The sequence below is a fragment of the Arachis ipaensis genome, chromosome B10, assembly GCF_059453495.1.
Source record: "Arachis ipaensis isolate K30076 ecotype BB chromosome B10, ASM5945349v1, whole genome shotgun sequence".
In the NCBI taxonomy this organism is placed as follows: Eukaryota; Viridiplantae; Streptophyta; class Magnoliopsida; order Fabales; family Fabaceae; genus Arachis; species Arachis ipaensis.
Genome location: NC_142435.1, coordinates 2,985,822 through 3,010,962, shown reverse-complemented (window position 1 = coordinate 3,010,962; position 25,141 = coordinate 2,985,822). Strand labels below are relative to the sequence as shown.

Below are 25,141 nucleotides of genomic sequence, written 5' to 3'. Positions count from 1 at the left end.
TACGGAACGATCCTTTTTAAATAATAAATAAAAAAGAATGGAAGAGGAGGAAGAGACTTAATCGAAACAAAACCTGCAGATTGGAGATTCAATGCAACAGTGGAAAGTGGGAACAAATAAACACATCTCCACTTTATTCGGTAGGATCGGAAAAAGATGACTTGATATCCAAGTAATGACCAATAAATTAAAATAGAAATATATTATTTAAAAACATAAATACACTGACATTCATAAAAAGTGCTGCTGAATGCTGATGATATACAGATTATCGAGGGAGTGAGAAGTTATGGGAAGTGATGATGATGCTGATCATATTGAGAGTGTCACGTGCAATGAGACGATAAACAAACAAGAGAATATGAAGCAGCTCTTCCAAATGTGCATGGAAGGCAGATGGAAGGAAGTGGTTGAGATCTACAAGATCGACAAGAGAGTTCACACGGCAACGATGACCAGAGGAGGTGACAGCGCGTTACACCTGGCGGTCACCGACGGCCAAGAGGAGGTGGTTTCACAGCTTGTGGATCTGATTCTGGAAGACGAGAGGAGTAAGGGAGAGGCTCTGAGGATGCAGAACAAGAGGGAGAACACGGCATTGCACCTTGCAGCTTCCGTGGGGACTATCAGCATGGTTCGGGTCATTGCTGATGCTGATCCTGAGCTGGTGAGTTTTCGAAACGTTGATGGCGAGACCCCTCTCTTCCTTGCTGCTTTCCATGGAAGAAAAGAGGCTTTCATGATCCTTCATTATATGCTCCACAAGGAACCAGGGACTCCCATTAACTACTCTAACTGCAGAAGAAGTAGTGGTGACACCATTCTTCATTCTACCATTGCTGCCGAAAATTTTGGTAACACAAACTCTCTCTCTATCTTTCTATTTTGGAAAAGTATAGGTAACTAACAATATTTTTGAATAATATGTAAATAATGTGAATTAATAAGGTTAAAAGAATAAATTAATCTTAAATTTAATTAGTAGCATTAAATTAGAATGTAATGTATTTTTATATGATTGGTGGTTGTTCATGTTGTTCAAGATAGTCATTATTTACCTAACACTTTCCTTTTATTCTTAAGTACGAGAAAGTTTTAGGATTAGTATTTTTATTAAAATTTAGTATTTAACTATAAAAAAAATATATAATTTTATATTATTAAATATAATTTTATACTATTAAAAATATTAATAATTAATTGATGATTATAAATTATAAAATGTGCTTGGCCCTAGCAATACTGTTTAGCTATTACTGAACCAAACTGTCATGAAAGCATTTCAAAAAAATTTAAATAAAAATATTTATTATAAAAACTAATTTAATGATGACCGTAAGTATGCTCATTAAGAGTATGTGCAAGTATGTACGTATAAGTTTCGCTTTGTTGCTTTGGTAAAAATACTTACTCACTTGCTTACTTTTCTTAATTTTGTTATATATATATATATATATATATATATATATATAATTGAAAATTTTTATATAAATATTTAATTATATTCATTATTTAAATTGAATTTTTTTTGGTGACTAAATAGATATTTTAATATCATGTATGATATATTAATTAATAATAGTAATTAGTCATTTTTATCATACTAGTGTATTAAAATTTTATTCATTATATATCTAAACACATATCTATGGGAAGCAGCTGTTTTTTCCTTCTTAAAAAGTATAGTTTAAACACATATATTTATTATATAATGTTATATTATGTTAAACTAATTACTTTTTATATTACTTGTCTGAATGATCATTGCAGATTACGAATATAATTATATAATTATATAAAATATTTTTTATTGTTAGTATATTAAAATTAAAAAAAAAATATATATATATATATATATATATAATTTATCTTTTTTTATTGGTACTTTATTTTATTTTTGAATTATATATGTTCTCCCATTATGATGTGTATAAAAAATAAAAAAATATAATATGAACTTAATAGAATATATATGTATATATCTTCAACCTTATTAAGTATACATTTAAGTTAACAACTTGTATAAAATATATAATGAAATATAAAATATGAATTATAAATAATTTAAATTATATATATATATATATATATATATATATATATATATATATATACACACATAGGAACAGATTTAATGGTTGTCTCGCTGATTTTTAATTTTGACATAGTATTTTTTATATATGATTCTAAATTTAGTTTCTTGTTATGTCTAATTGAGCTACTTGTTAAATTTGTTTGGCAGAATTAGCACTGATAATAATTCACCTTTATGAAGATCTTGGAAATTGGAAGAATGAAGTTGGAGCCACTCCTCTCCATATACTTGCCTCTAATTCTTCTGTTTTCAAAAGTGGTAGTAGATTTGGCCTAATAGAAAAATTAATTTATCAAGGTAAATCTTATTAATTAATCCACGCATTACGCATACATATATATAGCGGATATTATAATTCATTGATGTTATTTTTATAAAAAAATATTTAAAAGACAATAAAAATTAATTTAAAGTAGTCTATTTTTTTAATTTGCACTCTTTAATTATTATTAAAATAAATACATAATTTTAGATTTAATAAACTTATAATTACAAATACTACATATATAAAATTATACATGTTAAACTAAATAAATATTTCTTTAACATTACTTATTTAAAATGGTAGCCTTTATCCTCAGTTTCATTATTGTTATTATGATGTTAACAAGTGCATTATTTTTGGAAGGTATAACCGTAAGGAAACTCGAAGTAGATGAAAGTGATTATCTGCCTCCCTATGAAACGATTGACAATGGCAAAACTAAATATCCAAAAAATTATCAGTCATGCATGGATTTTATGAAACTGATGAAAAATAGAGTCTCATCCGGTATGCAAATTAAAAGGAATCGTACCCTCCTCTCGCTCTCTCTCTCTCTCTCTCTTGGAAAACATGTAAGTTTAATTTTGATATATATAATTTACTTTTAGGAAACCTTGAAGCACAAGAAAGAATTGCTTCCGAGACAGACTTTTTAGGTGAGGCCAGGGCTGCATTTTAGTGTATGCAAAAAAAAAAAAAAAAAAAAACCATATATCATGAAGATTTTGGTACTAATCCGTAGATAAATTTTGATGATTTTGTAATCTGGATCTATAATTAATTTTTTAAGGAGTACTAGAAGACTAGCAGATTTTGTAATTTGTAATCATCAATTAACCACCATTTACTTTCTTTTTTATGGTTAAGTAATAGCTATATTTGAATAAAAGTGCTGACTCTCTAAACTTTTTCTAATTTTTTAGGACAAGAAGCCGAAGCTTGGTCGCTTCCATCATTATTTCCCGCCAATTACAAATGCTTTGCTGATTTTCTTAAGTTGGTATTTATGATAATGCTGGTGCTGGTATTTGGAAAAGGTTGGTTCTCGTTGTAAAGACACGTTTACATCTTTAAGGGTTATGCTAGGTAATGAATAATTTTTTTGAACAACATGAACAACCACCAATCAAATCAAAACACACTACATCTCCAAATTACCTACCTAAATCTTAATATTAGAATAACCATCTACACACCTAGTGAAATGAACATCCGATATATCTATTGTTCACATTATTTAATATTTTCATTGTCTACCTATACTTTTCCCATCTGCATCTTTGATCTTCAATATTATTTGAGCTTCCAATATTTTACTGAATTATTAATTTATTTAAAACTACACATGTATTAAAGGTACATCCACACTTGAAGTGGTACTTGAAAAGAAGAAAAAACATATCTGGTCCGTTCAAATAATGAATGAACTTTTGAAGCGATTCTCTATGTATGAGTATGATAATATCCAGGTGACAACAGACCCATGGATAGACCAACTGATAGACCAAGATCAAAGGATATATGATGACGGTAACAAGATTCCTATTAGCCACTTAATTGTTTAGTTTTTTGGCATTAACATATTATCTGAGTTAATAATGGAAAATGAAATGTTAGATGAACGGAAGGGGGAGGCAGTGATAATAACAGCAGCAAAGAATGGGGTAACAGAAATGGTAGATAAAATCCTGGAAATGTTTCCGACGGCTATTCATGAGTTGGATTCTGAGGGGAAAAACATAGTGCTATTGGCCATAGAGAATAGGCATATCCACTTGTATCAGCTCCTTCTCAAGAGAAATATGGTGAAGGACAGTCTACTGGCAAAATTGGATTATGGAGGAAACACTGCCCTGCACTTGGCAGCCAAGCTGGGAGCTCCAGGCTATACTGATCTGTCTCGCCGCAATCCCATTGCCGCCCTGCAAATGCACTGGGAAATCAAATGGTACAAGGTAACAAACTCTTATTCTACATGTTTTTTTCCAAAACATGTCGTGTACAATGCTGATGATGATGTGATGCAGTTTATTTTAAGATCCGGGCCACCACGCTTCTTTCGTAGATACAACAAAAAGAGGCAAACTCCAGCAGCGATCTTCACCAAAACTCACCAGGAGCTTGCCTGGGTAGGTTGCGAATGGCTGCAAATAACCTCTGGCTCTTGCTCCCTTTTGGCATCGCTGATTGCCACGGTGGCCTTTGCCACTTCTACCACCGTTCCTGGCGGTGTTGGCGATGGAGAGGATGCTGGAATTCCAAACTTTATAGACAGGACAGCGTACAAGGTCTTTTCCATCTCATCACTCATTGCTCTTGGCAGTTCTATCAACTCACTCGTCTTGTTCCTCTCAATACTTGCATCTCGATGTCATCCGTCTGATTTCGAAAAGAGTCTGCCCAGGAAACTTATCTTGGGTTTGATATCCATGTTCTTGTCCATTATTTCCATGCTGGCTTCTTTTTGTGCTGCCCATTTCCTTGGAACCAGCAGCAAACTCAGGAATATTGCTGCTCCTATATATGCACTGGCATGTCTTCCCCTGGCATATTTTGCCTTGTCTCACTTTCCACTATACATCAAACTTTTCTGGTCTACCATTCACGATGAACCACAGGATACGTTCGACTACGCTCCACTTTAGTTGTGAACAAGTGTGCCCTCAATCTACCAAGCTTTAGCAGCCCTTCATGGTTCATGTTCCTGTTTCAAGCTTTAAGAATTAAGATCATATGATATAATCAGTGAATAAACTTCATACCTTGCACTTTTGCTTAGTAAGAAACTACTGATCTTGGTGGATGCTTAAGTATATCTTACATGTAATATCAAACGTTTTTTTCCTAACAATAGCAATCTTTCCTTTATGTAACCAATGATGATTGATGAGTTCAGGTATCGTAACTCCAAGGACACAAAGTAAATAGTAATACTATGGGGGTCACCGGAAAAAATATGAACTGTTTTAATTTCTTGACCTCTTCAGCTCGTCCAAAGAATACATCTGTCTTCAAATATGGTTTTGGGATAATTGTAAAACTACTAGTGAATAAATTACCAGTTTTCTAACTAATTAGTAATCACAATAGAGAAATTGAAAGATCCGAAAATAACAACTCTAGAAGACAACGGTATCAAGCATCATTCCTAGAGTTTGAACGATGTTGGAAGACATCAAATTCGAGACATGCTCTTCAAGGTGCTTCTTCGCATCTTGTCTTCCCACATTTGCTATCGCAAGCTTTTCCGGGGGCAGCTCATCTTCCTCTTGGACTGCCTTGTTGTATTTCACGGCAAGGTTCAGCATCTCCTGCAATTCCAAATTAGCTGAGATATATCACCATCTAAATCTAATCTAAAAAATAAACCGGACTGGCTTTCAAATCTTAGAAAGTTTAAACAACAGCATAATTGCAAAATCAAACACATTATTTGAGTAAAATAAAACCCGGGTGGCATTCAACCTTACACGCTGAATTCCTTAAATTTACCTGAACAGTCTGCTCATTAGTCTTAGAATGTGTATCAAAATGCTGAAGTGTCAAACCATCGGTCCATTTCTTCTTGTGAAGATTTAGCAACATCTTCTCCTCAAGTTCATTCTTCCTGTAGTTAATGGCTATGGAATAGTAATGCCTGTTCAATCCATGGATCAACGCCTAAAGATGGCAAATATTAGTCAGAAGCTGCTAAAAGGAGTCGCGGAAAAAAAAAAGACAGTGATCACATTGATGGCAAAAATAAAAATGAAAAATAGAAAAAGGAGAGGCATTGAATAACGCACTTGAATGGATGGTTTGTTCAGGTGCCCCAGATTGGACGTCGTCTGCCTCGGTTCTTGGCCAAGCATCATAGTCTGTGGATTGATCAATCTGAAAGCGTCAATCACTACTTTTCCTTTAACACTTTGTATTGGATCTACGACAACAGCCACGGCACGCTGATTCAAAGCCTCAAAACTCTGGAAAACACAAATTCATGAGCAAAGTTATCCAATAGCAAATGTCCATACTAATAAGAATTGATAACAGTTAGTACAATTACTGCACTTAATTATTATGCTGGGACGCATCCTGAAACTAAAATCATCAGCAACTCAAATTTCACATTAATAAAATAGACAATAGTTGGCACTTGCACTTGGCACTTGGCACTTGGCACTTGGCAATTGGCACTTGGCAGTGCAGTCCACCACAGTATTTCAATCACAAGAAAATAGTTTGCTTCCATTGATAATCTAGAAATATTCTATCTCATAATGAAGAGTACCCTTCTCAGGGAATCCAAAAAACAGAAACATTAACTTTATTCACCCCAACATAACATCATGAACCAATCAACCAGCCTAAATGAAAGTAAGGCATCCAACTTTAGTCCACAATTTCCCAAGTGATTAACTTTACTCCACAATAACCGAAAAAAAAAGATAAACTTGAACCTGTTGTGTATTGATGTCCACACCAGAAAGCCAACATCCAAATCCAGGATGTGAATGGTACCACCCAACAACCATCTCTGGTCTGCCAACACAAACAAACTAACTGACATTGATGAATTCATTCATTCATGAATTAAACCCAACACAAATAGTTAAAAAAGTATCATTTTTTTTTTCAAAATATATATTAATACCGTCCAGTCTGTTTGAGCATATCAAGCATGTTAGTTTGGAAGACATGATCAACAGCTTCAACACTAACACCAGTTCCACTCTGTGGCATCGCAAACACATCAACAACGCGTACGGTATACTCATCCACGAATTCCCCAAGCATCAAACCCATCACTTCCATTGGAACCCCAGCTCTTCCTATAGCAAATAGCACCCGAATTCAGCTAAAATAATATTTTTCTTAAGAAAAAAAAAACCTAACTTTGACATTGAGCTGAAACAAAAAAAAAAAAAAAGAAAAAGCAGAGATTTGATTGGGTTAAAGGTTGAAGCTTTTTACCGTGCTTGAGCATCTTGAGGAGGGCGAGCGAAGAGATATAGACCTGCTCGGAGGAATCGAGTGTGGGGGAATCTGGTGGTGGGTGCCCTAGCGCCCCTCCTGCACCTGCAAACATTCTCTGAAGCCGCTCCATGATTCTCAACTCTCTCGAGATTCTCTCTTCTTTTCAGATCTCAATTGATTTGGACTTGAAATCTTGAGTTGAAGTCTTTGATCTCAGCGAAAGTTGAAGTCTTGAAGCTGAATTTGTAGCTTAGCAGAGGAATGCCATGAAATTTTATCCTTTTAACCACAGATTATCACTTTTTACGAATAATATTTTTTTAATTAAGAGTAATATTGTAAATTTTTATTAAGTAACAATATCTAATCATTTATATAATTAAAAAAAAACTAATAATTTATTATTATTATTATTATTAAATAATTTTATTCTGTAGCGGTGTCATGCCGACTTTCATTTTTGGAACTCTAACGTATCGTTTGTTTTGAGGTATTGGGACAGAGATTGAGAGACTAAAACTCAGTATTATGTTTGTTGGTTTAGAGACTGATACTAAAATTTCTGTCTCTGTTTCATTATTTCAGTACTTCTAAAAAGTGGAAACACAGGAGACTAAAATTTTTAGAGACAAAAACTAAAACTTTAATAACATTTTATACTTAAAATACTCTATTTCAATTAATTAATTCCAATTTTACCCTTGTACAAATTAAATTAGAGCTTCATTCACGTTTCAATTTCTATCACCCACTTTATACCAAACAGAATACTAAATTTTATTTCAGTCTCTGCCTCTAAATCTCTGTCTCTCAGTATCCGTCTTTCAATCTCTATTTCTCTACCAAACGCTACCTTAATATTCGTTTCAAAAGAAAATAGTATCTAGTTCCCTGAGCAAATAAGAAACTCAACTTGGACCTTCTTTTTCAAGCTAGATCATGGGTCTTAGATATAGAATTTAAGGGATTTGATATATCATGAGTTATAGTATAATTTCTAAATTTGTTTGTTTTTATTTATAGTCCCAATTTTTTTTCATATTAAGGAGATTTAATTGATTAAGAGTTTGTTTGGGCGAGTTTCTAAAAAAAGATTTTTTTTAGTGCATGTTTGGGCGCCATTATTTTGTTAAAAAAAGATCTTTTTTCAATAAAAAAGATCTTTTTTTTATTTTTTAACGTGTTTGGCAAATTTCTAGTAGTAAAAGTAAAAGCACTAGTAAAATAAAAAAAAAAAGATCTTTTTTGAGAAGCTGTAATTTACATCTTTTTTTAAAAGATCTTTTTTTCTTAAAAAAAAAATGTTTTTCGTGTAATAAATGAACAAAAAAGTACTTTTATATTGTTATACCCAAACATAATTGATAGATAAAAAGACCTTTTTACATGAGATATCCAAACATAAAATTACTTTTACTTCTCTATAAAATCTTTTAAAAAAAGATAACTCGAAAAAAGATTTTTTTTCAAAAGTTCACCCAAACAAGCCCTTAGTTATCTTTTTTTAAAAGATCTTATGAAAAAGTAAAAGTAATTTTATGTTTCGATATCATGCAAAAAGATCTTTTTATTTTTTAATTATTGTTTAGATGCTATTATTTTGATAAAAAAATATTTTTTCAATAATTTTTTTTTTTATTTTTTAGCATGTTTGGTAAATTTTTAATAGTAAAAGTAAAAGTACTAGAAAAAAAATCTTTTTTGAGAAGTTGTAATTTACATCTTTTTTTAAAAGATCTTTTTCTCTTAAAAAAAAAGATGTTTTTCATGTAATAAATAAACAAAAAAATACTTTTATATTGTTATACCCAAACATAATTGATAGATAAAAAGATCTTTTTGCATGAGATACCCAAAGTCCAAACATAAAATTACTTTTATTTTTCCATAAGATATTTTAAAAAAAGATAACTCGAAAAAAGATATTTTCTTAGAAGCTCACCCAAACAAGCCCTAAGTAGATATTAGTTTTAAACATGTTTAAGCACAATTTTATTTTAAAAGAAAAAGGAAAAACTAAATGAGTCGTACATTATAATCTTTCTATGAATATGGAACATAAATTTTTACAAACTCAATCTCCAAATGTGGCATAAGAAGAGCTCTGTTTAACCTAGACAACACTCATACATGCATTTATATTTATGAGATAGTGGTTGTTTCAAATTTTGTTTGACAACTTGGTAGTGAGAGTGATAGTGATACTTCCATTCATGACACATTCTTAGCCTTACTTTGATGGATTTGCACATACAGAATGGGTTCAAGAAATATTCTAACCTTAATTATTATTTTATTTCACTTGAGAAATATTGATACCTGAAAAATCTAGCACATACAGTAGTTCAAATCATCCACGTCGAAATTAATTAAAATATTGACTTAGGAGAACAAAGTGATGACAAGGGTTGTCAACCTGAGGAGACATTTTTGCCATTGGGAGAATGAATCAATGAAGAAAATAATCGTTCTATTGTATAAATTAATTGTAAAATTTAATTTAGGAATCTTTTTAAACTTGCCTGAATTATTATTGTTATTAGTTTATCTATTTATAATATATAAAAAGCTGATACCAACTTTTTTCAACCATCTTTTCTTTGTTAACGATATCACATCAGCAATTCTAATTTAGCAAAAGATTAAAATCAACCAATCACTATTTAGTAAAATATTTTTAAAAAATTAAAACAAAAAACTTTTATCTATTATTATTCAATTGAAACATTAAATACTAATTAAATGTAATAAATATACATTAAAAGTATCATAATAATGATAATTATAAAAAATTTTAGTTACAGATATTCAAATTTTACAACTTATACATATTAAGACTCTTACTATTTTTTATTTCTTAATCTCTTATATTAATTATCAAAATTTTTTTAAATTTAATATAATATTTTTATATATTTTTCATTCTCATTCATTCATTTTTTAATTATTTAAAAAAAAAACTCAAGAGGTAAAAAATTAGAATTCCAAGAGTTAATAAATGCAAAACACATTACTGTAGAGAATGATAGGAAATTAAAAAAAATATTTTAAGTAAAGATTAAAAAATATTAATTTATGTCCCAAACATCTAAAAAATGAAAATAACATTAATATATGCAAACATATAAATAGAATGCAAACAAATAAAAAAATAAAAAATTATTTTTTTATAAACAAATTGATTATATAAAATAAAATATAATTAATGATAAGACATAATATTTATATGACATGGTTGTTGAAATAATAAATAAAAATGATATTATTTTATCGTAAAAATATAATTTTTTTAAACTAATATATATATATACCATTTGAGATATAATTCATTAAATACCCTTGTTATATCTAGTTACTATTATAGATAAGACTAAAGTAAGTCTACTAATATATATATATATACTAATACCTTAAAGGGGAGTCTTTGACCACAACACACTAACGCAATGTATGCATATGCAAATTGACCGAAACTTTACGTGCCCATAGTATGTTTTTCTAGGGGTGTGCATGCCCGGGTGAAGCCGAGTTTGATGTGACTCAGACTCGACCCGAAATATATACCGGGCCTATTTGTTAGACCCGAACCCGACCTTAGACTCGATGAAACCTATACACTTTCGGGCCACGATTATACCGGGTAAAAACCGGGTGAAAACCGGGCCGTTAACATTATATTACCTTGATACCTTCTTGTAAGTTAGCATGTAAAAATATCCAAATTTTCAAGACTCCAATCATTATTTGACATGGTAAAATTCACTTAGAAAAATATAATAAGAACCAACTCTTCTCTAAAATTAAAGCATAACCATAATCAATACTAATATTGCCTAATAACACCAAATATTTAAATCAATACAAATAACACAAGATTATGAATTAGTCTAAAGTCTTATGCATTTTAAACATAAAATATTAACTTATAGTCTTATATATAATGACTAATAACACAAAATATTAAGGTTTACAACACTTAAATTTCACATAATAATAGTCATCATCCAATATCCATCACTAATAATACAAAATATTAATTATGTATGATGACCGGGCCACCAGGTCGATTTCGGGTGACCCGAGCTATGACCCGGACCCGACCCGAAATAATGACCGGGTCTATTTTTGAGACCCATACCCGACTCTAGACCTGATGAAATCACACCAAATTAGCTCCTAAAGTGTTCGGGGCCGAGCCGGGTGTTCGGGCCGGGCCGGGCCATGCACACCCCTATGTTTTTCCATTGTTTCAGCTTTATTTCTTTTAAACTATACAAGTAAGGTATGGCATTAATGTAAAATAATAGTATGACATTAATCCACCTGCTGCCTTAAAAGTCTAAAACTGACAGCAGAAATGTTTGTTAAACAAGCAATATTATAAAATTCTGCAAAGAAATTCAACTATTCTCATTCAGAGGTTTCTGGATCTCACTATCTAGTTAATCCAATTTTCATGTTTGTCATATTCATTGTGTCCCTTATTATTGTGCAATAATGCAATAAATATTGTCACTGTTTGGTATTTGACCATAGCAGTGCAATGTGCACAACCTCTATTATTCACTAATCTAGGTTCCTGCAAGGCAAACACTATTAAGTTGATGATACTTGAAACCAAACTCAGCTTTGTAGCAAATATCAGAGTTTCTTAATACTTGTCAGAGCAACATGCAACTTCTCAACTTCTTTGGCTTCTTACTTGTTACACTTTGTTGCTTCCAGTTGCTGACAATATCCGAATCAAAATTACCAAAAGAAGAAGGTAACTCTGAAACTCATCTTTTCAGGTGATGAAATTCTTAGTTCAAAACATTTCATTAATGGTGGGTTTTAGTGACCTAGCTCCTCATTTCCTTATCTTCCCTTGGAGAGATTTCTGGGAAGAAAATGACCAAAATGAAAAACAAATGAAATTGATGTTGTGTCCTTCAATTTGGAAACTCCAGTATTTGAAATTATAGAGAGTACAGCAGGATCTTGGCAGACCCTACAGACTTATAATTTTTTTTTTATTATTTTCTACGTGCTTTCACTTCCATAATTAATAGTTATGTGACATATAGAGGAATTCTTTTAATGGTAGCCATCAAGTTGATATTGGACTCACTTGTAGTGGGTAAAGCTTCAAATTTCTCTAGTTACTGAAATGAGCATTCTAATATTTTAGAATGATTGCCTTAACTTTAACATGATTATGATTGCTATTCAGTTGAAGCTCTCAAAGAAATTACCAGTACAATGGGGGCGGTCTATTGGGAGTTTGATAATGATTCCTGTGACATTATAAGGGTTGGACTAACTCGAGAACCTCCTGACGAATCGGAGAGAAGCATTGTTTGTGACTGCAGTTTTGAAAATAATACTGTCTGTCATGTTACTAAGATGTATGACTACATAATTACCCTTTTGTTTTTTAGCTCCTTGAAGCTGTATTTGGTGTCTCATGATGGAAATGCAGAGTTGTGCTTCTATTGTGCCTGGTTTTTTGGTGGATAAAAAATTGGGCAGATTTTATCCAAGACAAAGACATTTTATGTGTTTTCTTCTCTGAACAAGTTTGTGTTTCTGGTTTCTTTGTATTTCTATCCTGAGACTGTTATCAAATGTGGCTTAAGTTTTTATGTGTGCTTGGCTACATTTTCTACAAAAATCTTATCAGCATTTTATGCATCTTAACAACGCTGAGCATTGTCTCTGTGCTTTAGAACCCTCAAGCGCCTTAGTCTACCTGGAGCACTCCCACCTCAACTGGTCAAGCTACCTTTTCTTCAAGTGATGTATGAGCATCTTAACTTCTTTGCTTTGTTCCTTTTACATTCTTTCTAAATGTTCTATGCTTCTTTATTTTCATATTTTTTACTGATAGTTTTCCTTCTATCAACAGAGATTTTGCATACAATTGTTTAAATGGCACAATTCCAAAGGAATGGGCTTCAATGAATTTAACTTCCATGTGAGTCACTTTGAACTACTGAATCTCTGAACATAATTTGTCATTATATTGTTCTTATATTTGATTACATATTTCATATAACATGATGCAGCTCTCTTCTTGTGAATCGCTTGTCAGGGGAAATTCCAAAGCATGTAGGAAATATTACTGCTCTCACATACCTGTATGTTTTGAGCTTTTAAGTCTATTCATTCGTATAGTGTGCCTTTTTCAATATTCACTGAAATGGTAGTTTTGAAACATTAATTAGGATGCTGGAAGCAAACAATTTTTCTGGAGTTGTTCCACCTGAACTTGGGAAGCTAATCAACTTGCAGACCTTGTAAGACCTTTGTTCCATTTGTACTTTTTAATGATATGATTTTTTCTTGATTTTAATTATTTCTTAAAATCTGTTTCTGAAATATTACCATTGAAGGGTACTGTCATCAAATCAGTTGACCGGGAACTTACCATCGGCACTTGCTGGGCTGCAAAATTTAACCGACTTGTGAGCTTTTCTGTTGTTTCTTCTCATCAGAACTCAAATTCTAATGATACTGTCATACTGATGTTTGCCATTGTTTTGTAACAATGCAGTAGGATAAGTAGTAACAACTTTACAGGAACCATACCTGATTTCATAAAGAACTGGCAATTTCTCCAAAGACTGTGAGATTCTAATTCCTTTCCTTGCTAATATATTCACAATACTAAATATTTATATTCTTTTCTAATTTTATATTCTTATCAATGTAAATTAATTAAGAGAAATGCATGGAAGTGGACTAGAAGGACCGATTCCATCGAGTATATCTCTATTGAAGAACTTACTTCAGTTGTGAGTATAACTATCTTTCTATAAAACATTTTATGATATTTTACTTCAATTTTGTCTGTCCTCATGGTAGCACATCTTTCTACAGAAGAATCAGTGATATAAAAAGTCCTAGCCAGGTTTTTCCTTCACTGCAGAGCATGACAGCACTAACTACATTGTATGTAGGCTGCTACTATTGAGAATATAATACTTCATTTTATTATTTTTGTAAAATATGATTCACTTGATTTCTTCGAATTGTTTTCCATAAGTTTAATGTGATTCAGTTTTTGCACTCAAGGGTTTTAAGGAACTGTAACCTGTCTGGGGAGATACCTTCATACATATGGACCTTGACAAATCTAGCAACTTTGTAAGTTAAGCATGCTCTGCATCTGTATTAATAATAATCAATTTATACACTTGAAATTGTTTACTAAGAAAATGTTAAAAGAAATGATTTCTTTGGATTTTTGTACATGAGAAAGTTAAGAGCTTTAGATTACATCAATAAATATGATAAGCCTTACTTGTCAGTGAAGAAGTTATGAATTACCTTTGTATTAAGCTTTACTTTATCTGATATGAGTTATTATACTATATTACTATTCTATTTATTGACTTACTTTGGTTTTACAATATGCTTAGACGATCGTACGATTTGTTTCTGTTAAAACAGCATTGTAAGTTTAAACAATGAAGTTCTTTGTTTTTGAAAATTTTGTCAGGGATGTCAGTTTTAACAAGCTAGTTGGGAAAATTCCCGAAGTCATTAATGTAAAGCGTATGAGATACATGTAAGTATCTTACTCTACATTGCTTTTTGACACTTTGATTTGACACAAGATAGCATATTTACACAAATGAAATCAAATAGTTCTGCTGAAGTAAGATAATATGCAACTAATTTTATGATTAGGCAAGTTATGTGAACATTGAATAAATGCTTCTACATTCAAGTATTAACACTATGAATTAAACAATTTGGAATTGTTTTGCTAGCTACCTAACAGGTAACATGCTCAGTGGAAATGTACCAAAGTCAATACTGAAGGATGGAAGTAGCATGTAAGTTGCTTCTTTTATGAACATCTTTGGATTCATCTGCAATTTGTTTCTGTTACAACTCCCCTGGCATTTTTGGATACAGTGATCTCTCTTACAACAACTTTAGTTGGCAAGGGCCTGAGCAACCTGCTTGTCAGGAAGACATGTGAGAAACTGAGATTATCATTCCTTTATTATTAGTGGAGTACTTTTTTATTTTCTTCCCTTAAAACTAAAATCTGTTTCATGCTGATTCACTTAGTAGGAACTTAAATGTGAATTTGTTCAGAAGCTCAATGATGAAGAATAAGTTGTAAGATCCTCATCTCTAATTTCTTGAGTTAGAAACAAGCAGAAACCTGAAAGTTGCACCTTTGCTTTTGACAGAGAGGAATATGTGCCTTGCAAAAGTAACTTCAATTGTCCACGATGTAAGTATATACTACTCTAAAGGAAAATGTTTCTCATTACACAAACTCACTTGAGAGAAACTCATCCATCTTCTTAAATTCTTCAGATTCAAGTTGCTTACATGTCAATTGTGGTGGAAAGGATATACAAGTAAAAGATAATACAGGAAACACCCTCTATTTCGGAGATGGAGAAGTTGCAGGTGGTACTGCAACATATTTCTATAGCTCCAGTGATCAATGGGGATTTAGTAGCACTGGGGACTTTCTGGATGATTTCGAAGCCCAGAACATACGTTACACTGTATCTTTATCATCTTCAAATATGTCTGAATTGTACACAACAGCACGCATATCTCCAATTTCACTCACTTACTTCCATAATTGCATGGAAAATGGGAACTACACTGTGAATCTTCACTTTGCTGAAATACAGTTTTCAAATGATAACACATATAAAAGCCTTGGGAAGCGTATATTTGATATCTATGTTCAGGTAAATGGTCAAAATAATGAATTTGGCTCTTCTTTCTACATTGTGAACTAATGCAGTGATTTTGTCTCAGGAAAAATTGATTAGAAAGGATTTTGATATAGAAAATGAGACACATGCTGCTGTAAAACCACTGGTAGTGCTTATATACAATGTCAGCATCACAAATAATGTTTTGGAGATTAGATTCTACTGGGCTGGGAAAGGAACAACTCGAATACCTGATTATGGAGTTTATGGTCCCCTTGTATCAGCATTGTCTGTTGCTTCTGGTGAGTACTTTCATCTAACATTCTTCATTTATCTTCATGTAAATCAGCTGACAATTAAAAAATGGTTGACCTAAAGAAAAAGAACCTCATGTAATAATACTTTTGTACTCGATTCGGTTGTGGTACAGTTCACTAGGATTCTTTCTAAGGCTTTCTCAATCTTATCAATAAGATGAAGTGCAGTGTCTGTTCTCATCACACGCAAACTAGTTGTTAAAAGAAGGCATGCTATTTTCAACACTAATCTGCATGATGTCCAGTACTGTCATAAATATAATATGATATCTATCTGTGGTTTGAACAGACTCTAGAACTTGCTCAAACGATGGAAAGAAGGTTCCTGTTTCTGTAATAATTGCAAGTGTAGCTGGGGCTCTATGCTTCATTCTTCTTTTGTTTGGATTCATTTGGTGGAAAGGCTTTTTCAAAAGAAAATTGCGACGGAAAGGTGGTGAACCCAGTCTCTTAACACTTCAAAAGTTGCAACAATCTCAAACTAATATGCTTATAAATTTATCTTGCTCCAATTGATAGGTACAAAAGGTGGAGATATTCAGTCAGGAACTTTTAGCTTAGAGCAGCTGAGAGCAGCCACTGATGACTTTTCTTCTGTTAACAAGATTGGAGAAGGCGGTTTCGGTCCTGTATACAAGGTTTTTGGATAACTTCTAAATGCTTATTTTTGTCAAAATGAAATCTGCTTATATGTTTGATATAAGTGGTTTCTGACAATTTGAATGTCAGGGTCAACTGCCTGATGGTACTGTTATAGCAGTTAAGCAACTATCATCAAAGTCAAGGCAAGGAAATCGCGAATTCTTAAATGAAATAGGCTTGATATCTTGTTTGCAACATCCCAACCTTGTAAAGCTTTATGGATACTGCACAGAAGGGGAACAACTTCTATTAGTATATGAGTACCTGGAAAATAATAGTCTTTCCCGTGCTTTATTTGGTGAGTATGACTTTGCCATGAATTTCTCGATACCTTGTGTGTGCCGAGGTCCTGCCAATGTTTAAGAACTAACTTAGAGATTGAACATGTTAGGCTTCTGATTCATTCATTTGTCTTAGAAGTGTTTAAAATTATTGATTCGTAGGTAGTGAAACCAATCAGCTTAAGATAGACTGGCCAACAAGGTTTAGGATCTGCATTGGCATAGCAAAGGGTCTAGCATTTCTCCATGAAGAATCAAGATTCAAGATAGTTCACAGAGATATCAAGGCTTCTAATGTGTTACTTGATGGTGAACTAAATCCTAAGATATCTGACTTTGGATTGGCTAAGCTTCATGAAGATGAGAAGACACATATAACTACCCGAGTTGCCGGAACTATGTTCGTAGTCTTTTCGTTATCATAAAGATAAAAATGATATTAGTTTACATGGGTCTAGATATAATTATCTTTTTTCTTTGCAGCGGATATATGGCACCAGAATATGCACTATGGGGATATCTTACATACAAAGCTGATGTTTACAGCTTTGGAGTCGTGGCCTTAGAAATTGTTAGTGGAAAAAGCAACAACAATTATTTACCAGATGATGAAAGCGTTTGCCTTTTGGATTGGGTATGTTCAACTCTCCTAGTTTTGTTATTCAATTATAAATAATGCTCCATTTTTGTTTAATTACTTATCTCATAGTTAAACACAATTATGCAGTATAATTATTTAGTCACTTTGTCCGTAAAACAAGTAAACAACAACAACTATTCATATTGTAGGCATGCCAATTGCACAAAAAACAGAACTTAGTTAAACTGATTGATGAAAGCTTGGGGCCAGAGGACATTATAACAGAAGCAGAAATGGTGGTCAAAGTATCACTACTATGCACAAATGCATCACCATCACTCAGACCTACAATGTCTGAGGTTGTGAATATGCTTGAAGGTCATGCAGCTATTCCGGATATGGTTCCAGATCCAAGTTCCTGCAATGAGGATTTGAGGTTTAAAGCCTTAAGAGACTTCCATCAACATAAATCAAAACAGGGTTTCAGTGTAAACCAGACCCCAAATTCAGCAACACCACATACATTCAGCTCAATATCTGGTGATAATAATTACACAAGTTCTATTGAGGAATTAGCTCATTCTGAGATTTCCCCTTTATCAAGTTAAATATTCATCCTTAGTTGATTAGTCTTAGCAAATAGCATAGTGGTACAATACATATATTTGTGTACAAAAGCATTTTTGTATCTAAAGATTGGGATTCACATAGACGTAGACACTGTACAAATAGAATTTTTGTACTGGAAGTAACACAAATTCACAAACATCAAACCAGACTTGCTGCAAATTCTAATCTGCATCAGCAGAAATTCTATCCATGATTCGAGCCACAACATCCTTGCTTTCCCTGAGCACTTCTACACTCTTCTTAAGCCTTTCGCGCTTACTCGCAGTCGATGGACTTTCCTCCAACAACCTCTCAATTCCACCACCATATGGATTCACCATCTCATTCACAATTTTCTCTCCAAGATCCTTGTTCACAAGGCTGTTAATGTTGAACTGCAAATGCAATGCAGTGCTGTCAATAATCCTTCTCAGCACGATCTTCCAATAGGAAATTAGCCTCATTCTCAAGTCAAAAGCCTGAGAAATCAAACATGGATACTGCCTCAGATGACTAACCTCAACTTCTCCAAAACCTTCAAGATTCACCCAACATGGGTTTTTAGTATTACCCTTGCAATGCAAAACATCTTCTGTGAATTCAATCTCATTGGCCATGAGCTTCTTGTAATCGCGAATGTAGTCGGGGTTACAAGTGTAATCTGTTATCTTTTCCATTTCAACAACCTCCATCACATGTTTCATAGACTTATCCTTCATGCTGGAAATAACATTCTGCACTGATCTTCGCACAGCCACTTGAAGTTGGTGATAGTGTTCTGAATGGTTTACCAAAACAGTAACCACCACTTCTTGTAGGTAGTCCCAAACCCTCTCAATGAACTCAACCGGGATTCTTGATATTGCCTTCACTCTGTTTTGTAGCAGAGTAAGAAAAGTGCTGCGCGGCACAAAGTTTGGGAGTCCAATCCATTTGGCTTCTTCCAGCACCTTGATTTCCTCCATCAAGAAGTTCTTCTTGGTTGAATCACTTTCCTGATAGTTGTGGAGATCATTTGAGTACTGATCAAGCATCTGAACCAGCCGAGCAGTGCAATGCATGCGTTTGTCATCAGGGTACTCATCGAATTCTCCTCTTAGGAGAATCTTCCTTAGCGACTCTTTGGCTGATCCAATAATATGCATGAATGCAGACATAGCTTCAGCCACAGAAGTCAAACTCTTGGGAAGTTTCTCCAGTTCAGAGACATGAGAACCGAGTTTGTCATTGATCTTCTTAACAATCTCAGGGAATAATTTGGAAATGCTATTGGCTTGGATTTGAACCAGCTTCTGTGCCAAAACTGGGACACCAACTATGGACTTATCAATATTGGATAGCAATGGATGAGTTCGGAACAGTGTTTCTTCTGCCATTCTTGCTTCTTCATAGGACTCATTGCCAATGCGGTTTCTGACACAAACATAGCCAAGACCAATGTTGACATCATCAGCCATAACCTTCTCTAGAAGACCTTCTGGAGCCTTATCAACTTTTGTGACCACAGCAAGAGTCCTGACTCCTTTCTTGTCAACACTCTGTGACATCCTAATGGATTCACAAGTAGAAAAATCAACAGTTGCAGACAACACATTGAGGATGATGGATTCCTCTGGCCTTATATACTCCATTATGATGTTCACTATCTGGTCATAGATATTCTCAGGTTGGCCATGAACCGGGACCCGAGTTATACCAGGAAGATCAACCTATGTTGAACAATCATAGCCAAAATTTTGAGAATTAGAATAACCTTTACATGCATTTAATACACAAACAATAATCGTATGTGACTAAAATTGAAGTGTTTATGCATCAAAGAGACCAACCATTGTGAGATCAGGAACACCGTTCTTCTTGACCAGCAAAGTTAATGGAGAGTTAGAAATCCCTTTGCCTTCACCTGCAAGCACATCAGTGGCTATTCTAATAGCGTCGGAGACACGGGACTCATCCGTGGAAACACTTTTCCCATTGTACTCCAGCACAAGCTCTGGTTTTGGGAGTGGATGCTGTTGGAGCCTCATGATCAAGGGTACTCTAGTGCAGATACCTTGTCCACGGGGCAAGGTAATTTCGGCAAGAGATTCAAGGACACTAGACTTGCCGGAAGATTGGTCGCCAACAACGACAATGGTTGGGAGTTGTATGCCTTGTTTGGTGATGTTGAGACGCCTTAGGTCCTCAAAAGCATCAAGAATTGGACGAATTCTATCATTGTAAGAGGAAACGAGAGGCGAATGGAAGTTAGCATCATGAGCTCCTGCTTCAACTGAGATGGTTTTGCAATCATTGTTGTGAGGAATATGGTTTTCATCTCCCATTTTCCAGCAAGTGCGGTAACTTTCTATGTGGATGAATGATTGTTTTTAATGCATGATGAGAAAAAATCAATAGAATTAAAAAGAGGGAGTGAAGTGTAGGAGACTCATACTTGACTTGAGACAATTAAATAGGGTAACTGATTCTCATAGATAGAATCTCTTCGTTGCTTTATCATGGAGGAACTTTGCACTTTTCCATGCATGCAAATAATTCATAAACATTTGATAACTTCAACCAAGGTATATACACATTTTTAGAAGCATATAAAGTGGAGAGAATCCTATGTTACATTCTTCTAACTCACTCGACACTAACTTTGTTCTTAAAGATATATATTATTCGTTTCTTTTTTCTTCAGGAAACAAAGACAAGAAGAAGAAAATTTTGCTAACGAGCATGAACACCACGTTGTAAGGGAACACCAGCAACATCATCATTAAGAATGTCAACAACAGCAGTGGGTGCCTCCATGAACCGCTTCACACTAAGACCCGAATCCAAAGTGTGTCCCAAATGAGCCATTTTGTCAGCAGCACGATTAGATTCTCTAAGTATATGAGAGAATTCCACCAACCAATCCCTTCTCACAAGTGCATTAATCTCAGAAACCAACCCAAATGCAGGATCACTAGCCACAGGACAATTCCTCACCAATCCAAGAGCATTTCCAGAATCAATATCCACCTTCACTTTTCTACACCCAAGATCCCAAGCCAGATTGAGTCCATGAACAACGCCCCACAACTCTGCCATTGTAACTGACGTGGCATGATCTAGTTTAACAGAAAAACCACCTAGGAAACTACCTGAGGAATCTCGAACTAGACCCCCACATGCTGCTTTGTTGTTATTGTTTCTGTTCTGCAACACTGAACCATCGGTGTTGAGACAAACCCAACCACTTGGTGGAACCCTCCAAGTACACCATATTGGAACCTTGGACTCATCAGGGTTTGGAACAACATTAGATACAAAATCTGATTTCAGATCATCTTCCAGTTCTTGCTTCCTGAACTCAAATTCCTCTGCTTCTGCTAACTGGTTCCTCTCTAACCATTCTATTGCCTCCTCAATTTTCTTCTCTAGATTCTTCAATTTTTGCTTCATTTCATATGCATAGTTTTCAAGCGAGTTCTTTGCCTTCTCCTTCTTCTTTACTTCCTCATCATCTTCCTTAAACTTCTCTGCATCTCTCACCATTCTCTTCAACTCTTCTGGCCTCAACCTTCCATTCCTGTGGTTGATCTTGATCGTTTTCTTCACCCTCGAACTTTTGTCTTCAGCCGTGACCTCAAGAATGCCATCGATGTTTATATCGAAGCAAACATTGATCTGTGAGGTTCCTCTTGGTGCTTGGAGCTCAAGCTTCCCGAGAAAGACATTATCCTTTGTTTTTTGTTCTTCTCCTTCAAACACTTTGATCATAACACTGCTTTGATCCTCATATGAAGGATAAAAAACCCTCTCTTTTTTGGTCGGAATCATGGTGTTCTTAGGAATCAAAACCGACATGGCTCCACCGGAAGCTTCAATTCCAAGGCTTAGCGGCAACACATCAAGCAATAAGAGCTCCTCCACGTTCTTGTCTCTTTCACCACTCAATATGGCTGCCTGAACCGCAGCACCATACGCCACGGCCTCATCGGCATTGATGCTTTTGCAAAGCTCTTTAACCATACCATTGACACAGAACATCTCCTTCAAGAGTTGCTGAACTTTCGGAATTCTAGTAGAGCCACCAACAAGAACAATCTCGTGTACTTGCCTTTTGTCAACCTTGTATGTTGCACAGAAACATGAACATATAAGTATAAGAAAAAAATACAAAACTTTGTGATAAGATTATTCAGAAACTTAAAATTATTTGTTCAATGATAGTACCTTAGCCTCAATTAGGCATTTCTCCACTGTCTCCATGCACTTTTTGAACAAGTCCTTGTTCAATTCCTCAAATGCAGCTCTAGTAACAGTAAGGTAAAGATCAATCCCTTCGTGCAAAGCATCGATTTCGATTCTTGTTTGTGAAATGGAAGAGAGATTCCTCTTGGCCCTCTCACAATGTGACCTTAACCTCCTCAATGCTTTCACATTCCCACTAATGTCCTTCTTGTACCTCCCTTTTACCAATTCAACGCAATGGTTCACCATTTTGTTATCAAAATCTTCACCTCCCAAATGTGTGTCTCCCAAAGTGGCCTTCACCTTGAACATCCCTTCATCAATTGTTACTAATGAAACATCGAAAGTGCCACCACCAAGATCAAACACAAGCACATTCTTCTCACCTATGATCCACAAACACAAGCATCATATTCCATAAGAAAGAAAATCATAACAATTCTTGCATTATAGCCACTCACCTTCCCTCCAACTCTTCTTGTCGAAGCCATAAGCAATGGCAGCAGCAGTAGGCTCGTTTATGATCCTCATAACGTTAAGGCCGGCGATTCTTCCGGCGTCTTTGGTGGCTTGTCTCTGAGAGTTGTTGAAGTAAGCAGGGACAGTGATGACTGCATTCTTCACAGAATGGCCTAAGTAAGCTTCAGCAACCTCCTTCATCTTGAAAAGCACCATGGAAGACACCTCTTCAGGTGCAAGGTATCTCTCTTCACACTTATAGTTAACAAGAATGAGTGGTTTGTTGCTGTTGTTAGGATCAGGGACAACCTTAAAAGGCCACAGCTTCATGTCCTCTTGAACTGAGTGGTCGTTGAACCTGCGACCGATCAAGCGTTTGGCATCGAAGACAGTGTTGAGTGGATTCAAGGAGAGTTGGTTAATGGCGGCATCGCCTAGTAATCTTTGAGTGTGAGTGAATGAAACGCAAGAAGGAGTGGTGCGGTTGCCTTGTTCGTTTGGAATGACGTCAACGTGGTTGTTTTGCCACACTGCAACACAACTGTAGGTTGTGCCAAGATCAATTCCTATGGCTTTGCCATTGTTGCTTGATCTTGAACTTGAACTTGAACTTGAACTTGAACTTGAACTTGTTGCCATTGATAAACACTCACTACCAAAGTATCAAGTAGTGTGGCTGAGACGCTTTATGTGTTTATATAGAACGGGAAATTGTGAGAATATTGGAAATTAAAGAATGGTTGATGTGATTTTCAGCGTTTTGGGGAAGCTGCGAGGTAGCAACCATGAAGCTCATTGGTTTGGTGTCGGTAACTTCCTCCATGACCAAGTTGGGTTGACTTTTACAAACAAAGCAAAATTCACTCACTAGTGGATTCAATGATTCATCCCAATATTATTTTCTAGTTAATACTTAATAGGCAAACTAATTTTTAATGGTTAAAATATATTTAGAAATATTTCGAATTGATTTGGTATTATTTGACTTTTGTTATTTGATCTAGAACTGAAAAATTAAGTGAGTGAGATATTTGTTTAGTAAGGAAAAATTACTATCCAAAAAAATAATTTTGACTCTCACTTAATTATCCAGTGATAGTATCTATTTTAAGTTTGGATGAGTAAAAAATAAAAGCTCGCAATTTAATATATAAAAATAATTAATTATCTAATTTTAGTTTACAAATAATATGAGCCTCCTCTACTAGGCTTTTGATATTAGCTTTTCAGTTTCTCCTTCGTAGCTAAGGACTCTCACTTATTGGCTGTTTTCTTTTCTTTTTCTTTTTTTTTTAATCTCTTATCGGATGTTTGAATGCTAATATTACGCATGCCATTTTTCAGTCGGAGTAAGAGTAGGTTTTTTTAAGTAATGTTAAATATTTAAATTTTTTTATTAATTAAATTTAATTAAATTGATTTAACATAATAAAAATTATTTTAAATTTTATCATTTAATTTGATTAGATTTGATTTATAAAGAATTTAGGGTAACTTTCATAATTAAATTGTTTGGACTTTAAATTACCCCTTTACAACTTTTGAAAATTTGATACGATCCACATTGAATAATAAAACCTGAGGAGTGAAGTTGAGGGTCTGCCGCTGGCCAATAGATTCCTACATGCACAAGACGAAATTCGAATTCCCGACACTTATTTAAGTGGACGAGTGAGTTGACCACTCAACCAATTCAAGTTGGTTAGTTGAGTTTTCATCTTATTAAAATTGTTTTGATTCTTTTGGATATTGGGTGACCCAAATCATTTTCAACTTCTGGGCCGAAACATTCCTACCCAATGAAGGCCCATAAATAGCACAAGCACGATCAAAAAACTGTTTTTACTATATTCATTAGTGTTGATTTGCATGGTAGTTAACATGTATTTAGGAGTGGCAATAGGCTGGTAGGAACTGATTTTTTAAAAATTTTGTTTCATAAAAACTAAACCTTTTACAATTATATTAAATATGAATGGCAAGAGATGAAGAATTAATTTTTTTGCCATCTTTTAATTTTTTATTTGAACATTAAAAA

At 34.0% G+C, this 25,141-nt stretch overlaps 5 protein-coding genes across 13 annotated transcripts; 2 read left to right on the top strand and 3 right to left on the bottom strand.

Moving 5' to 3' along the window:
* The first annotated feature begins 261 nt into the window (after positions 1-261).
* On the top strand, positions 262-5,148 carry LOC107623195 (uncharacterized). Of its 4 annotated transcripts, none has more exons than XM_088503368.1 (8): positions 262-854; positions 2,243-2,392; positions 2,724-2,867; positions 2,969-3,016; positions 3,284-3,397; positions 3,717-3,890; positions 3,978-4,315; positions 4,388-5,148. In XM_088503368.1, exons 1-8 carry the CDS (start codon positions 290-292, stop codon positions 5,003-5,005), a joined length of 2,151 nt encoding a protein of 716 aa, XP_088359494.1. In that variant the 5' UTR covers positions 262-289; the 3' UTR covers positions 5,006-5,148. The 4 variants fall into 4 exon arrangements, with proteins under 4 accessions (XP_088359494.1, XP_088359495.1, XP_088359493.1 ...); XM_088503369.1 differs by having other exon boundaries at positions 3,717-3,919; positions 3,995-4,315; XM_088503367.1 differs by having other exon boundaries at positions 3,978-5,148.
* Positions 5,149-5,302: 154 nt separating this feature from the next.
* LOC107623196 (26S proteasome non-ATPase regulatory subunit 14 homolog) lies at positions 5,303-7,670 on the bottom strand. The gene is made up of 6 exons (XM_016325368.3): positions 7,314-7,670; positions 6,994-7,171; positions 6,800-6,881; positions 6,146-6,322; positions 5,853-6,020; positions 5,303-5,671 (listed from the first exon to the last, which is right to left on the bottom strand). Exons 1-6 carry the CDS (start codon positions 7,444-7,446, stop codon positions 5,480-5,482), a joined length of 930 nt encoding a protein of 309 aa, XP_016180854.1. The 5' UTR covers positions 7,447-7,670; the 3' UTR covers positions 5,303-5,479.
* Positions 7,671-11,552: 3,882 nt separating this feature from the next.
* LOC107622487 (putative LRR receptor-like serine/threonine-protein kinase RFK1) lies at positions 11,553-18,600 on the top strand. Of its 6 annotated transcripts, none has more exons than XM_016324407.3 (24): positions 11,553-12,081; positions 12,529-12,703; positions 13,025-13,096; positions 13,204-13,272; positions 13,364-13,435; positions 13,523-13,594; positions 13,691-13,762; positions 13,852-13,923; positions 14,021-14,092; positions 14,178-14,249; positions 14,373-14,444; positions 14,800-14,868; positions 15,074-15,139; positions 15,222-15,284; positions 15,384-15,431; positions 15,506-15,549; positions 15,636-16,024; positions 16,095-16,293; positions 16,598-16,741; positions 16,828-16,946; positions 17,038-17,248; positions 17,394-17,631; positions 17,715-17,865; positions 18,021-18,600. In XM_016324407.3, exons 1-24 carry the CDS (start codon positions 11,988-11,990, stop codon positions 18,417-18,419), a joined length of 3,054 nt encoding a protein of 1,017 aa, XP_016179893.1. In that variant the 5' UTR covers positions 11,553-11,987; the 3' UTR covers positions 18,420-18,600. The 6 variants fall into 6 exon arrangements, with proteins under 6 accessions (XP_016179893.1, XP_016179892.1, XP_088359484.1 ...); XM_016324406.3 differs by having other exon boundaries at positions 11,676-12,081; positions 15,381-15,431; XM_088503359.1 differs by having other exon boundaries at positions 12,053-12,081; positions 12,608-12,703; positions 15,381-15,431.
* Positions 18,320-22,521, bottom strand: LOC107622489 (dynamin-related protein 4C-like). The gene is made up of 2 exons (XM_016324410.3): positions 20,250-22,521; positions 18,320-20,129 (listed from the first exon to the last, which is right to left on the bottom strand). Exons 1-2 carry the CDS (start codon positions 20,742-20,744, stop codon positions 18,603-18,605), a joined length of 2,022 nt encoding a protein of 673 aa, XP_016179896.1. The 5' UTR covers positions 20,745-22,521; the 3' UTR covers positions 18,320-18,602.
* Positions 20,874-24,103, bottom strand: LOC107622488 (heat shock 70 kDa protein). Its single transcript, XM_016324409.3, has 3 exons — positions 23,106-24,103; positions 22,627-23,030; positions 20,874-22,521 (listed from the first exon to the last, which is right to left on the bottom strand). Exons 1-3 carry the CDS (start codon positions 23,740-23,742, stop codon positions 21,133-21,135), a joined length of 2,430 nt encoding a protein of 809 aa, XP_016179895.1. The 5' UTR covers positions 23,743-24,103; the 3' UTR covers positions 20,874-21,132.
* Positions 24,104-25,141: the final 1,038 nt, after the last annotated feature.

What these genes read in the sequence shown, in the direction of transcription:
- LOC107623195 (XM_088503367.1), top strand. Translation starts at nt 290, where the DNA reads ATGGGAAGTGATGATGATGCTGATCATATTGAGAGTGTCACGTGCAAT. An exon ending in AGAAAAATTAATTTATCAAG is followed by an intron (nt 2,393 to 2,723) that starts GTAAATCTTATT and finishes TATTTTTGGAAG; the next exon opens with GTATAACCGTAAGGAAACTC. An exon ending in TTCCGAGACAGACTTTTTAG is followed by an intron (nt 3,017 to 3,283) that starts GTGAGGCCAGGG and finishes CTAATTTTTTAG; the next exon opens with GACAAGAAGCCGAAGCTTGG.
- LOC107623196 (XM_016325368.3), bottom strand. Translation starts at nt 7,446, where the DNA reads ATGGAGCGGCTTCAGAGAATGTTTGCAGGTGCAGGAGGGGCGCTAGGG. An exon ending in CCTCAAGATGCTCAAGCACG is followed by an intron (nt 7,172 to 7,313) that starts GTAAAAAGCTTC and finishes TATTTGCTATAG; the next exon opens with GAAGAGCTGGGGTTCCAATG. An exon ending in CTAATGAGCAGACTGTTCAG is followed by an intron (nt 5,672 to 5,852) that starts GTAAATTTAAGG and finishes TTGGAATTGCAG; the next exon opens with GAGATGCTGAACCTTGCCGT.
- LOC107622487 (XM_016324406.3), top strand. Translation starts at nt 11,988, where the DNA reads ATGCAACTTCTCAACTTCTTTGGCTTCTTACTTGTTACACTTTGTTGC. An exon ending in AAGAAAATTGCGACGGAAAG is followed by an intron (nt 16,742 to 16,827) that starts GTGGTGAACCCA and finishes TCCAATTGATAG; the next exon opens with GTACAAAAGGTGGAGATATT. An exon ending in TCTTTCCCGTGCTTTATTTG is followed by an intron (nt 17,249 to 17,393) that starts GTGAGTATGACT and finishes ATTGATTCGTAG; the next exon opens with GTAGTGAAACCAATCAGCTT.
- LOC107622489 (XM_016324410.3), bottom strand. Translation starts at nt 20,744, where the DNA reads ATGGGAGATGAAAACCATATTCCTCACAACAATGATTGCAAAACCATC. An exon ending in GTGTTCCTGATCTCACAATG is followed by an intron (nt 20,130 to 20,249) that starts GTTGGTCTCTTT and finishes TGTTCAACATAG; the next exon opens with GTTGATCTTCCTGGTATAAC.
- LOC107622488 (XM_016324409.3), bottom strand. Translation starts at nt 23,742, where the DNA reads ATGGCAACAAGTTCAAGTTCAAGTTCAAGTTCAAGTTCAAGTTCAAGA. An exon ending in CAAGAAGAGTTGGAGGGAAG is followed by an intron (nt 23,031 to 23,105) that starts GTGAGTGGCTAT and finishes TGTGGATCATAG; the next exon opens with GTGAGAAGAATGTGCTTGTG. An exon ending in AATGCCTAATTGAGGCTAAG is followed by an intron (nt 22,522 to 22,626) that starts GTACTATCATTG and finishes GCAACATACAAG; the next exon opens with GTTGACAAAAGGCAAGTACA.